At 35.5% G+C, this 15696-nt stretch overlaps 2 protein-coding genes across 2 annotated transcripts; both read right to left on the bottom strand.

The window, feature by feature from the left end:
• Positions 1 to 2865: 2865 nt before the first annotated feature.
• On the bottom strand, positions 2866 to 3709 carry LOC127241112 (uncharacterized). The gene is made up of 2 exons (XM_051260011.1): positions 3055 to 3709; positions 2866 to 2952 (listed from the first exon to the last, which is right to left on the bottom strand). The coding sequence occupies exon 1, from the start codon at positions 3677 to 3679 to the stop codon at positions 3059 to 3061; it is 621 nt and encodes a 206-aa protein (XP_051115968.1). The 5' UTR covers positions 3680 to 3709; the 3' UTR covers positions 2866 to 2952; positions 3055 to 3058.
• On the bottom strand, positions 3685 to 6577 carry LOC127240973 (putative late blight resistance protein homolog R1B-17). The gene is made up of 2 exons (XM_051259847.1): positions 3743 to 6577; positions 3685 to 3699 (listed from the first exon to the last, which is right to left on the bottom strand). Exons 1-2 carry the CDS (start codon positions 6575 to 6577, stop codon positions 3685 to 3687), a joined length of 2850 nt encoding a protein of 949 aa, XP_051115804.1.
• Between the last annotated feature and the right edge of the window lie 9119 nt (positions 6578 to 15696).

The following is a 15696-nucleotide window of genomic DNA, read 5'->3' as shown; positions in this document are numbered from 1 at the left end:
TGATATTGGCGGAAGGCGGTGAAGAAGAGCCATCGACGAGAGACAAAAAATTTTGACTGATGAGGAGGGGCTCGATTTGGGCATGCCAGAGTAAATAATTGGTAGAGGTTAATTTGATAGGGACCATGTGAATCATAGTAGAGAGGGGAAGGGTAGGAGGATCTTGTTCTGCCATAGAAAATGAAGAAGGAACGCAGCAGCAGGACGGTGGTGAACAAACCGAACGGAGGGTTTCACACCTAATTGGTTGATAGCATATAAACATATAAATTTGTACAAATTATATTTAATTTGGATTTAAAGCAGGCCATTTTCTCTAAGTGGGTCATTTGATTCTTTTTCCGGGTCGATTTGTTTGCCAACTTCGTTTTCAATGGCTTCTTTGATCCGAAGAGATTTCAGTTTGACTTTGCCGGACTTTGGAGGGCTTTGGTCTCTGTGCGGGCGATTTGATCGTAGGCTTTGGATTTGATGTCCTCTTTGGACAATCCGAGGCTTTGATCTTTGGTTTGACTTTGTCGTTTTTTGGAGAACTTTGGTCTCCGTGTGGGCGAGATTTGATCATCGACTTTGGATTTAATGTCTTCTTTAGATGATCTGAGGCTTTGATATTTGCTTTGGCTTTGCCGCTTTTGGATGACTTTGGTCTCCATGGGGAGCGATTTGATCGTCGGCTTTGGATTTGGTGTCTTCTTTGGACGATCTGAAGTTTTGATATTTGGTTTGCCTTTGCCGCTTTTTGGAGGACTTTGGTCTCTGTTTGGGCGATTTAATCATCAGCTTTGAATTTGATGTCTTTTTTGGACAATCCGAGGCTTTGATATTTGTTTTGGTTTTGCCGCCTTTTGGGCGATTTGATCATTAGCTTTAGATTTGATATCTTCTTCCGCGGCTTTGATTTTTTGTTTGGCTTTGCCGCCTTTTGGAGAGCTTTGGTCTCCGTGTGGGCGATTTGATCGTCGAATTTGGATTTGATGTCTTCTTCAGACGATCCGAGGCTTTGATCTTTGATGAGGTGGATTTGGTGCTCCATAACACTTTTGGCAGCGTGTCCGTTTGACTTTTGGATCGAAGAGAGCCTGGTTGATGCTTTTGACGAATAACGCGACGAACACCTTGAAGCTTTGGGATGAACTTGGGAGGCTTTTCCTTGGCTTTGATGGATCCTTCAACGACTTTTGGAGCTATGATCCTTCCTTCGGCTTGGGCATACGACAAAGAATGTTAACTCCATCGATTCGTCAACTAATATTGGATCGTTTGTCCAAATCAATGACTTTCGATGAAGAACGATTTAAGGGCACGGAGAACATGAAAAACAATACAGAGAGAGTACAGAGACTTACCCCTTTACTTGAATCTTCAATGTAACTTCGGTGTATCAAATGAATTGTTCATGGCTTCTATTTATAGGGGAGGGGTGGCCTCGGCTTTCTTTTAGAATGATGTCACGTGGCGCGTCCTGATTGACCCATAGGAAGATTTTATAATCTTTCATTTTCCATCGGATGCTCGTTTTCCATTCTTGACGGATTTGATTGTGCACCTTCCTTTCTCGCAAAGATCTTTATATCATTATCTTTTTCGGAAGATATTAATTTATATACTTCATTTATTGACAAAACTAATTTATTTTGCTGCCAAATTTATTATGTTCTATTTATGCACGTAATATTTGCATGATATCTTCTATTTTAAGCAAATTTTTGCATTAATGGTTGATATATATTGTACAAAATTAACATACATGCATAATTAAATATTCGTATATTTATTTTATTGAATTTTATTTTCTTCCAAAATACATGATATTTAATTTAATTTAAATACTTAATTTTTAATGGCTACATATATATAATAACTTTATTATATTTTAAATTCTAAAACAATTTTCAATGTAATATATTATTAGTTCAACAAAAAAATTTGTTAACTACTTTAAGCGATGAAGTAGTCATATTATTATCCAACTAATTTATATGTTAACCAAAAAAAGTATTGAGTTACGGTGCTGAATTGGTTATGTCTTAAAAATAATTACATATAATTATATTAATTATACTTATATAATTAAATAAATTAAAATCACTAAATTTTAAGGCATAAGAATGGTGCTGAATTTAGCTAAACACAAAAAGGTAGCAACATCGTTAAAAGTAAACCATAATTTGATCTAATGGAACATACTAAATCAGTAATACCGGCGAACTTAGTACGTTCATTGTCTTTCATCATCAACCAACAAAATTAATTAAAAGCTCTATTTATTTGGAGCTTGGTTTTATTTTTTTACTGTTATTATACAACCATCGCAACCTATTTTAAGAATACACAGTATGTTGTTCGGTAGGGGATGACCTGGTGGTGTGGGGAGTGAACTTATGACCGTGAGGTCATGTGTTGAAACCGCGACGCCTCAACATGCCACGTATGGTTCCCCTAGTGTGACTTGTTTTATCGGACTTAGTTTTCAGGGTATTAGATTCGGCAGGGGGTTTACCGTGCACTTTCGGGTAGCTAGCGGCTGCAGGTTCCCACATTATAAAAAAAAAAAAAAAAAAAAAAAAGAAAAGAAAAAGAATACAAAGTATGTTCCGGTAAAAGAAGTGGTATTCAAAGTCCCGACTCCTTCAGGTCTTACCTACCATATGTAATTCGGTATTAGGTTCAAGACTCCCACATCACAGTTTGTGCATCTTACTAACAACAATTGTTTTACATTGGATGTATTTCTCTAACACAAATCTCTCAAAATTTTCGAAATTTTTTTTTTTCTAAAAAAAGAATTCCATCAAATACCATTTTAATGCAAAATTCAAATCAAATTATCTGAAACCAAACCCAAAGAAACACATCCACATGAATCAGATTTTGAAACAGATTTCTTACATAGCTAATATACATACTTTCATCCTTTCATCCAGTGTTGTGTTCACCCTCAGTAAACACTTCCTTGACAAAGAAACACATAATAATTAGCAACGGGAGACAGATATAATGTACATTTCAAGAAACAACAAAGGATGTAAAAATAAATGTGGTGTTCAGAAATACCTTTTTAGGATTCAAGTCTTGGGTTTCCATCTTGGAGAACTCCTTGTCCTTCTTCTTCTCCTTTACCTTCATCTTTATCCATCAAAAGCTTCTTCTTCATGAACTCTGCCTTTCTCACTACTTTTCCAACATCTTCAGAGAATGACGACAGCTTTTCGGCGCTTAAATTTTCCAGGGAATGTTGCGACAAATGCCTTGAATTCATATACTCCGCGTCGCGGAAGATATCATCAATTTCCACAGATAAGCGTTCAAGTTCCCGGCTTTTCAATTCAGGATGAACTTCAACATAATCGCGCAAGAAATGGATGGCCTCATCAACAGTTTCCATTTGCTTTACGTTTAAATGACGGCGTCCGAGTTCAGCAGCCACTTGGAGGAGCTCCTTTGTACGAGACAAAAATATCAAAGAAACCTTAGCATGGCCAGTTAGTATCCCTGTGGCACTTTCCATTTGAATTTCTCTCAAATCATTATCAGTAACCGATATGATCGGTACGCTTTCATCTATGATTGTTAAAGAGTCGATATCAGTAGCATCAGCTTGAAAAGTTTCATATCCGCCTTCACCATCTTTGTCGCTTTCCTCTTTGGACGCCGATAATGTCTTTTTTATGTAGTCCATCTTTTCTAACAGTGTGTCCACTTCTTCGTAGAGGTTATTAGGCGGTGAACATTTCGAGCATACAATGTGGAGCGCAATCAATGCTTCACAATCGACCTGAGTGATTTTACTTGCCAGACTCTCCATTGCTCCGATTTTACTCAGGTGATGAACTTTAACAAAGTCCCTCAAGAAAATGGTGTCTTCCTCGACTCTTTTCATTTGTTTCGTGTTTAGACAGCACTCGCCATGTTTAGAAATCTCCTGGAGTCTGTCGCCGATGCGTTTTAAATAAGCTAAACACACACAAGCAGTCGCCGAGGTTCTTGCAATGGAACTCCCAATTCGATAGGAGACTCCATTTTTGTCAGTGACTTCAATTCTAACATCACTTCCATACTCCTGTTGATCCTCCCACAGCTGCTTTGCTGACTCAATGACAGAATCACAGCATCGAGACAACTGGATTGTTTGTAGTGTTGAAATATCTCCAATCACAGCTGGAATCTCCTCCAAAAAATCTAAGTCGCAAAGTCGAAGCCTCTCAAGTTTTGGAAAATGGATAGATTCAGCATTCCATTGTACTAAATTCATATATCCGATGAAAAGCTGTTTTAATACACTAAATTCACCTTCAACCGGGTTCCACTCTGATCCTTCCACGCCAAAAAATAGCGTAAGCGTTTCAAGACAAGGCAATGTACCAATTGCCGACACATCTTTCCACTCCATTTTGCATTGCAACAAAAACACTTCTTTGAGTGAACTTGGGAAGCTGATTTGCTCGAAGCAATAAGCTACTGAAAGTGATTCAAGATTTTTTAGCTCGTGCAGCTCCCGCAGATTACACACAGAATCTTTTGAATGTGTCATCTCCCCCCTTATACTGAGTTTCTTCAAATTTGGGATTCTTGCAATGGTTTCCTTCTTCCACTTGAAGTTTAGTATAATGGACAGCGTCTGAAGGTTGTTTAGGACAAGGAAGTCTTCCTCCGGATCCGGTAAGGTAGCCCCACACTTACTTCTTATATGTCTAAGTTGTGGCATTTTCCAAAGCTCCCGTGGTAAAACAAAAGATGGAGAATGGATTCCATCGATTATTAGAGTTTGAAGATTCCAAAGTAAGTGCAGAACTGAAGGAGATGCAAATTTCCCATGGTACGAAAGACTGATAGAAGCATACCTCAGTTCTGTTGGCTGTAATATTTCTTTGCAAAAGCCATCTTCGTACAAGCTTTCAACGTTATCGACTGTCCTCAGCAAACATGTTCTTGTAACATGTGAATACATCGGTTTGCAATCATCGCAAACAGAAGGACTGACTTTCGAGGATGATGGAATATTCTGAACCAGTGATGGAAGACATGCTCTTTCTCTGTCGTTTATTTCTTTACTACAAAGGAAGCAGCAAGTGTCGACTCTAAAACCCGACCTAACATATTGCACTCTTGGAGACCGAATGAATTGTTCGTCATTTGATTCTCTTACACACAGGTCCCGTAAAAGATCATGAATACCACATGTTTCTGCATTCCTCATAAATATTAGATTTCTATCAATAAGACATTTTACAAACTCTCTCCCAGTCTCTTCCAAGGTTTTTGGACTCATAGATTTTATGAATCCCTCAGCAATCCAGAAGTCGATTAGACTGCCTACATTAATTTGATCGTCTTCAGGGAAAGCTCTCATATATAAAAAGCACGGTTTGAGATGAATGGGCAAGCTTTTGTAACTCAAAGATAGTATTCTCAAACAATGCTCTTCATGTCCCAAATCCGAAAGAGAGTAAATTTTTTTCACAATGTTTTCCCAATAGGTTGGCGTCATGTCGGAATTTGCAAGTAAACCACCAACAGAAACAATTTCTAAGGGAAGACCTCTACAACTTTTTACGACATCCTTTGCAAATTTCTTCAAATTTTCATAAGGACAACCTATTTGAGCGAAGGCGTATTGACAAAATAAAGCCCAACTTTTATCGTCATCTAAAAAGGTCATCTTGTAAGGATCATTTGAGCTCAATGACATCGCTATGTCGGATAGTCTAGTGGTCAACAAAACACAACTTCCATTCTCATTGTCGGGAATGCACCTTTGTAGGTCATCCCAAACTTCCCTTGTCCATACATCGTCCAAAACAATCAAATACCTTCTGTCAAATAATCTTTGGTACAATCTAACTTCCAACTCATTAGAACTTTCACATGTTCCTTGGCTGCCCCCCTCCTCTTGAAGAGCAACTTTAAGGATTCGATCAATACTATATACTTGAGATATTGAAAGCCAAATACGTATATCAAAGTGATCATCAATAAATGAATCATCAAATAATGTTCTAGCAAGAGTTGTCTTACCAATCCCGCCCATGCCAACAATTGGGAGGATTTTGCGCTTTGAATTGCTATTTACCAGATCTCCCCAGATCTTATCCACGTGCTCGAAAATTCCAATTGGGACATTAGTGATGCTTGAAGTAGTAATCGAACCGGCAGTAGGGACATAAGTACTTGGTTGCTTTCCAGCCTGAGGATCCTCGCCTTCCTCTTCGATTATTGGCATCTCTTCATTGATAGAACAGAACTTTCGGATCAATCTCGCCATATCTTCGCAGAAGGCCGAGAAGCCTGTGTCACTTGTTCCTTCTTGAGATCTCAATTGAAGTTGATTGACTACATGGAAGTTGATTGTAGCTTCTGCTTCAAACGCAGCCTTTGCTATTTGCCTCCACAACCCTCCTAACATTTCGATATTTCTTTCTGCATGAAGCTCAACAAACTTTACCAAGATGTGGATATTTTTCTCAAGCATTTCAATTTGCTCCATGTCCACACTTGGGAGATGAGCTTCGGCACGATTGTGAAGATTTTCGAGGATGTTGGAAAGTGAAACCAAGGATGCATAAGCAGCAACAGCCATCTTCGAACCGTTGGTTATGTTTTTTTTTACAGGAAAAGTAGGTGAGAATTTTTCAGATCTGGCTGTATATGATTATAATGTGAGAAGATGATCATTGTTTGTTTAGAGTCAATGCTGTTCTTTTCTACAATGATGCAGTTATTCGATAAAATGGGAAACCGATGGCAGACTTCTGACTTTTCGAAAATGATAGATTTCTGACTTTACCATACTTGTAGTCTGTAGAACTCCATAAATTGATTGGCCTGAATATTTAAGGTCAGGTACGTACCTTTTCAGAGTCTGACTTTTATATAGAAGATTCATTCCTAATTTCTTTGTATTTAAATTACATAATAATAATAATAATAATATAATTTAGGGTAAACTGTTTTTTACTGGACCCTTATCATTTTAGTCTCGTAAATGGAGCTGTCGCAAACTAGTCCCATAAGTGAAAAACTTTTGCTGTTTTAGTCCTCCGACGCCGGAGACGCCCGCGTGGCTCGCCGAGGTGACGTGTCCGCCAGGTCAGCGACACCTGGCGGACACGTGGATTTATTATTTTTTTTCATTTTTTTAATTTTTTTAATTTTTTTTATTTGGACCAAATAAAAAAAATAAAAAGATGCAAATAAAATTAAAAATAAGTTTTAAGAAAAATGAAAAAAAAAAAAATCCACGTGTCCGCCAGGTGTCGTTGACCTGGCGGGACACCCGGCGGACACGTCACCTCCGGCGAGCCACGCGGACATCTCCGGCGTCGAAGGACTAGAACAAATGATAAGGGATCCAGTCATGGGACTTAAAAAAACAGTTTACCTATAATTTATTATAGTTTTAATGAATAAGGGTTTAGCCGCTGATAAGCATCATCAAATTTCAAGTTGTCAAAAAGTACAAATAAAACATTAAAAAGTCAATTTTTGGACAAGAAAGAAAATAAAATTTTAAGTTGAACATAGTCTAGAACACCAAGAAAGTAAAATTTACACACTAACAAAGCAATGATTGTTCGATACATTTTAAAGCTCAGAACAATTTAAACATCATGAAAACAATAATTCAATTTTTGGTATAGCAAATGATTTTTCATCATTAACAACTATATGTATGGACAAGATAAAATATACTATAGTTCCTTACGTGGGTTCAAACCCCCGACGCCTCAGGTCACCTGCCACACATGGTCAGCGTAGTGTGACTTTCCTAGACCCGCCGGGAGTTTACCCAGTGTGTATTAAAATTTTATAAATATACTATGGATAAAAGAAGAAAAAATATATAAATTATTTTATAAAATGTCAATAAAATCTAAAGTATAAAAATATAAAATTTAAACACTAAAAAAAAAAAAAAAATTAGCCAGCACCGTGCTGGCTTCATAAATTATATATATAGATATGTTAGTATAGATATTTTTAGGCCATTAGTACCATATTGTATCTATGGCTATAGTACCGAATCTAATATTTCCTCCTCACGGTGTATCATCTCACTTGTGTATATTTTGTATCATCTCACTTGTGTATATAGATATATATATATAATATAACATACACACATACTACTAAAAAAACTGTTTTCTACTACGGCCAAAAAATCGTAACAAAAAATCATTTTTCGTGCAATTTGCGTATTTGCTACGCCTTCGTTACGATTTTTTTCCGTAATGTATACTCGCGTAACGAATGTTTTTTGCCACGCCATTTTTCGTAACTATTATTGTCGGTCAACGCTCCCTAATGCAGGGTTTTTGTTACGCTGTTTGTTTCGAATTTCCTCTCGTAACCAAATGTCGATCCTTCCGCGCGTGTATCAGAGCTTTTAGGAATTATACGTATACATGTCTATCTATACACACATGTGCATCCCCTATAACTACAGTTGGTATATTGATATTGATAATAGAGTTGATAAAGATAGAGACGGCCGGAAAATTCAATCCAAATCCGGCACGAAAAAAATAAATAGTGACGTTCAGGCTCTAATTAAGCCTAAAACTTCAATAACACAAAATTTTGATCAATTTCAAAATGGATTATATCACTACTATTACTCAGGTTAACTTATCTTATCTTAATTAGCTTAACTTCTATTAATCTCCTGCACCACAGCCAACAAATTAAGTTTAATATCTTAGTCAACAACTATATGTTCAACAACAGAATTTTAATGAAGCAAAATATTGAATACACAAAATGATAATAATAGGTAACCAAAATAAAATATATATATATATGTAGTACTCTGTCCCACGTAATTTGTTTATATTTTCTATTTTTGTCCGTCTCACATAACTTGTCTTTCCTTTTTTTGGAAATATAATTATACATTTTAATCACATTTTAAATTTTATAATTTTTTAATCATAATTAAACTATTTAGTTATCTTAATCTTAATCTATATTATTTTTACTATACAATAATTATTTTTACTAATAAACTTCTTAATTACTTACTAATCATACTTTACCTAAATTCTCTAGGACAAATGAAGTAATATATAGTAATATATTGCATAACTGAAGGTCTTAAATTAGTTAATGAACAAATTATTTACAAATACTTGTGTTTAAAAAATAGTAAATAAGAAAGTATAATCCATGGTTACAAACATATATATGATATCGAAGAAGATGTGCGGAGGTAATCTTGCTATCAGTTAGGCCAACACGGAAGATAAGATCAGATGCGTACTTGGTCTGAGTCAAAATGAAGCCATTAGTAGTGTTGCAAATCTTAAATCCTAAAATGTATCGAAGATGACCAAGACTCTTTATCTCGAAGTTCTAAAAAAGATAGGCTGGAAAATTATAAATAACATAAATGTCATCATCATTGATGATCATATCATCAACGTAAAATAACAGAATAATAATCTCAGAGAACTTTCAACAAATAAATAAAGTCGAGTCATAAGTACTAGGAGAGAAGCCATACTGAGTAAGGGCAGAACTAAATGTAGCAAACCAAGCGCGAAGTGCTTGTCCCAAATCATAGAGAGCCCAACGTAATTTATATAACTTACTGAAAATCTCAATACCCGGAAGTGAGCCTATGTAGAAATCCTCGATCAAATCTCCATGTAAAAAAGTATTTTGTAGATTCAACGGATGGAGTTGCTAGCAAAAAATGACAACAATTGCAGGTAGATACCGAATATACGTAAATCCAGTGACCGGAGCAAATCTCTATTCATAGCCAATACCATATTCTTAACAATAATCCTTCGTTACAAGTCAACATTTTTAGCTATATTCTTAACAATAATCCTTCGTTACTAGTGATCGGAGTTGGTCTTAATCTTGTAGACGCACTTTCACCCAAAAAACAAGATCCCAAGTGCATGTCTTCTCTAGGGCCAGTAGTTCCCCCGAAAAAGCTTGATGTACAAAGAGTCAGTATTTGCCATCCAAAATGACATGAGTTTATGCTGAGACGATATGATAATCACATAGGTGAAGGGAAGGCTGACTTACATAAGTAGAGTGGTGGGTAGTAGTAAAAGAGACATTAGGAGGAGGATTTGGCACCGGTTTAGGAAGTGTAGGGGAGTCTGCTAAAGGGGGTGAGATAATGGGACTGTGCCGAGAGCAGTAGATGTGAGTTCAAGACATGCAACATTAAAAAATAATACAGAGGGATCATGAGTAAGTAACGAAGATGAATAGTGAGATAGGATATTAAATTTGAACATCGATGGCAACATCTGAGGTTTTATTAGTGTGACATGATAAGAGATACAAAGACATTTATACACAGGATTCCAATATCAATAACCATTATTCTCTACCCCATAACGTAAGAAGAAACACAAACAACCCATCCTTCTAAATTATTGTATTCATGAGGTGGGAAGAGCACAAAACAAACACAATCTAATCTAATGGACGAAGAAGAGAGTAATCGAGGACCAACGGAAAAGTTTCTCAAAAAGAGTTACACCGTGAAGAATAGAATAAGATAAGTTATTTATTGTGTGGATAGAAGGAATAGTGGCTTATCTACGAAATTGATCTGGACAAGATGGGGATAGAAGGAGTTCATGAACATTATTGAGGATGTGATGACCCTTATGCTCAGTCCGACCATTTTGTTGGGATATATTTGTGCAAGATCACTGAACAAAAACACCCCGGACAAAAAAAATTGAACAACACAAAGTCATTATTCTCTAAGGCATTAACAATATGAAAGTTTTGGATAATATAAGAAAACTCGGTCTGTATCATATTGTCAAATACAATATAAAAATGCAAGTTCAGAGCGTTGTTTCATAAAGTAAAACCGGGTAGACATACCATATTCGATTTATGCCATACTTTATTTATTAATTTCACTTGGTATGATCAAATTATCTTTAGTTAAGATTTACTATAGACATACCATATTCGATTTATGCCATACTTTATTTATTAATTTCACTTGGTATGATCAAATTATCTTTAGTTAAGATTTACTAACTTTTTAGTCCCGCTCCAATGAAATTCTTGCCTAGATTAGATCAATCCAAGCAAAACGAAATAGGGGCAAACACATTTTGTGACATGCGATGAAATTTCCGCTCGTACCCAAGATCAGCGGCCAAAAATTTCTACAGGGCCAGGGAACATTTCTATTTCCAGCGGTGCAACCATTCTATCCCTGTAAGCAATGAAAGCTTACTCCGTTCGAGCGACGCTGATGCCCTCCTTCTACGCAAGCAATGAGAAGGATACATGCCCATGTGTTCCGGACCAAGAAGCAAGCAAGTAGAGTGTTATGGCCGTTCCAACTGACTATACAACTTAATTGTCTAACTACCTAACAGTTGAAACAACCTATCAACATCATCCCAACTACTTTCACCTAATGATTTCAATTGCTTATTCGCCATCCCCTATCCTCTATAAATATGGTCATACTTCATGGTGACAATTACGTTTAATCTCTAAGTATTTTTCTATGACGAATTAGGGTTAATGATCGAATAAAAAATAGAAAACATAAAGAAGACACAGATCTACGTAGTCGCTACCTCCACGGACAGAAACGAAAAACAAATTTTATTGCAGGATTTGAGCCGCTTGGGTGCATCAGCTGGCCGTATGGCAGCATGTTAGAATGGGAATACATGCCTATTTATAACATAAGTCTATGCCAATAATATCCAAATCATATATCTAAATCTAGGATATAATATCTAATATCCAAATCATATCTCTAGGATATAATACCTAATATCCAAATCATATCCCTAAATTCAGGCATATCAACAAATCTACACGTTGACTTGAATCTCACTTCCAGATGCATCATTACAATGCCAGATGAACATATTCCTTCATTCTGTCTCAGATTTGTTCCTTCTCAGACAACTACCATGATGCATCATTACAAATCCAGATGAACAAGTGGCAAACTAACTTCAAGGCATCTTTACCTAAATCCCACTTCTGGATGCATCATTACGATGCCAAATGAACAAATGGAAAATTAGCTTCAAGGCATCTACACCTTGACTTAAATCCCACTTCCAGATGCATCATTACGATGCCAGATGAACAAGTGGCAAACTAGATTTAGGCATCTCCACCTTGACTTGAATCCCCCTTCCAGATGCATCATTACAATGTCACATAAACAAGTGGCAAACTAGCTTCAAGGCATCTCCACATTGACTTGAATCTCACTTCAAGATGCATCATTATGATGCCATATGAACAGACTCCTCTATTCTGCCTCAGATTTGCCCATCATCGGGCAACTACCTCGTAGCCTGAACAGACGTTGCTTTAAAAGCAACTTATTAGTTAAAGATTTCGTCATGTACAAACTCTCCAACTTTTTCCAAAGGTCAACGGTAGTTTCCTTATTAGCAACTTTGATGATTATATCATCGGACAGACACAACATGATTTCGAGTGAGTCTTCTCCTCTGTGATATCCCACTCTTCATCATCTATGTCTTTACCTCTCGATTTTCCAGATAGCAGCGTCCACAAACCCTGTTGCTTCATCAAATATCGCATCTTGATCTGCCATAAACCAAAACTATTCTTCCCGATGAATTTGTCAACCTTTACGTTGAAAGCAGACATTATTGATCGACTCACGAAACCCTAATAGTTCGGAAATAAACAAAACCCTGATCGAAACAACCAAGCTCTGATACCAATTTTTTATGACGGATTAGGGTTGATGATCGAATAACAAACATAACACGTAAAGAAGACACATATTTACGTGGTTCACCAAAAACGAGTTTGCTACCTCCACGGACAAAAACGGAGAACAGATTTTATTGCAGGATTTAAGCCGCTTTGCCGCATGGCCTGGCCGTATGGCCTAATAGTATGGCAGCCTGTTAGAATGAGAATACATGTCTATTTACAACATAAGTCTATGTCAATAATATCCAAATCATATATCTAAATCTAAAATATAATATCTAATATCCAAATCATATCTCTAGAATAGTACCTAATATTCAAATCATATCCGTAGATTCTAGGCATATCAACATATTTATTGTTGTTCTTTTGTTCTTTCAGTTTTTTGTAGCTCCAAACTGTAAAAAGTTCTTCTTAATTTTAATGGAGGTCATAGGATCAAAAGAACTTCTTCCACCCCTGCCCCTTTCAGATCTACCCTTCTAGGCAAATTTAATTATTTTCTTCTCGCTTCGATTTACTGCTTTGTAATGTACATTTATAGCTTTTTATTTGATAATAAAATATTATTTTCTTCTTAATTTCTATCTTCACCCAAAAAAATCCATGTTCATATTTGATTTAAGTTTTCATTCTAGATAAAATTGTGGAAGAATGGGAGAATTAACTAATTAACCCTAAAATCATGTCGCGGTAGTTCATAGAAATTAAGTACATGAGAGCCTTGTCGACCTACTTAATTGTAATGTAAATTTAATCCTAATTAAAAAAAATTATCAAAAGAGTAGAGCTATTGGCGAAAGAATGTAAGTAATAATTCATTATATATAGACGTTTGCTTATTAGTTTACAAAAATATCTAGTTATAGTGGCTTTTCTTCGAAATAATGTTATTAATTGGATATTGGTGAAGCCTTATTGTAACTTTTTTAGGTCAAGTACTAGTAGAGTCAAAAATCTTATTTAAATAAATAAATATGATCCACACACTTTTCTTTTGTCATTTCATATTATACATATATGTTCTATTATTTCATTATCTTCATTCACTCATTTTATCTACGATATTTCTAGTCATTTAGGAACACAGACGGAACTATTAGGCGGCTTGAGGGGTCACCCGCCCTCAGCCCCAACAATTTATTTTTTCTTAGTTTAAAAAATAGTAAAATTATGTATTATTGATAATTTGTCCCCCATATTTCTTAGTTTTTATATGTATTTTTGTGTAAAATATAATAAATATTATATAATTTTATTGATATGTTCTTCAATATTTAATATTTATTAATAAAAAAATAAAATTTATATTGTTATGTTAAATTTTTTAGTTTCAAACATATTTTTGTCTGATTTTTTTTCTTCTTTTTTACCCCTGTGTACCGAAAAGAATTAAGAAAAAATAGACATCGAACTGATAAAAATGCATAGCTCACACAGAAACATCTCTACTTCATCCAACTATAAGACATATTACCGCTCACCAATATATTCTCGCTCATATCCATCACTCATCCTATTTCCCATTATATGTATACTGTTCACACACAGCCCTTGTGCTCCGCTCAACACCATCTTTGCTACACTTATCAACCAAAATGCGTCACTCCACTCACTTCACCATTCCACTCATCTTACTGCTTATTTTATTTTACAGTCTTTTATTGCTTTGTTCACACAAGATAGCCATTATTGCATTTCTGCTTGGCCACACTCATATGTAAGTATCTCTTTTGATGTGATTTTATTACTTCAAATCTCTAAGTTCGACTGAAAACTCACTAGTATAAAGGAGTATAAAATATGTTTTTGCAAAAAAAAATAAAAAATTAGGGTCTACAACATTATTTTTTTTCTTTAAAATCAATATCTGACAATTCGTAATATGCCAAGATTCAACCTATTTTATTCAATTAATCAAAACCCCATATTTGCTTTTATCACGTACACTCAAACTACGCAAGATGCATAAGACCTAAGACACCTTTATTTACGAGATCAGAGTTTATTTGTAGACACTTGTCCTAACCGAAGATGTTACTGATAACTAGAAGGAGAGGGGGAAACTATAGCTAAAAGGGACTAAGGCGGGAGAATATGCATGTGAATAAGCTCAAATAATCAACCAACTGACCTATCAAAATAAGATATAAGGATTGTCTTGTAAGGGATGGCCTGGTGGTGTGGGGATGGACTCGTGATCATGAGGTCATAAGTTCAAACTCTGACACCTCCAGGTCTTGCATGTCATACATGGTTCGCCTAATGTAACTTGCCTTGTCGAATCTAGTTTGCATGCTATTAGGTCCGACCGGGGGTTTACTCAGTGCTCACTTTCGGATAATTGTATTTGTGAGTCATTGACAATGTGGATTGGAGATAACTCCTTGAGGGAAGTAGAGAAGTACATAGAGTTGAGATTAGAAATCATATGATTACAACAAGAAAAATCAAAATACCAATGAATGTTACATGCAGATGCATTAGGATTAGAATTGACGTAAAGAATCTGGTTAAATAGCTTTTGAATGTCCTGAAGCATGAAAGACAAAATCACAGTGAACTGCGGGACATATATGGCGAAAGCTAGGCTCCATAATAAATCTCCAAACTTAAAATGGATTTGCTCAGCCCCAAGCCGAATTAAGAAAATGCAAGCAAATCAAATTGGGAAACAAAACCACACACAGAGGGGAAATAACAAAAAAAAGAAATAGTGACCAAATCAAAATAACCACACGACATTCAATGAAGTAAATAAAATATTTATTTGCTCCTGAAATTATGTCCGGTACTTATCTAATTTCATATTCTTTTATTTATTTATATATATAAAAATTATTTATCTTTCCGATAATAAATAAATAAATAAAATATTTAATCCAACTATTCATTCAACTCAACAATATTAAACAATAAATTCAATAACAATAAATTCAATAATCACATAAATATCTATAGTTAGTACGAACTCAGGAAAGTATT

This window comes from Andrographis paniculata, unplaced genomic scaffold, assembly GCF_009805555.1.
Source record: "Andrographis paniculata isolate CXL003 unplaced genomic scaffold, ASM980555v1 Contig80END, whole genome shotgun sequence".
In the NCBI taxonomy this organism is placed as follows: Eukaryota; Viridiplantae; Streptophyta; class Magnoliopsida; order Lamiales; family Acanthaceae; genus Andrographis; species Andrographis paniculata.
This window is presented reverse-complemented; position numbering and strand designations above follow the sequence as displayed.

Bases quoted from the DNA above. Each gene is read 5' to 3' on its own strand.
- LOC127241112 (XM_051260011.1), bottom strand. From the start codon at position 3,679: ATGGACTACATAAAAAAGACATTATCGGCGTCCAAAGAGGAAAGCGAC.
- LOC127240973 (XM_051259847.1), bottom strand. From the start codon at position 6,577: ATGGCTGTTGCTGCTTATGCATCCTTGGTTTCACTTTCCAACATCCTC.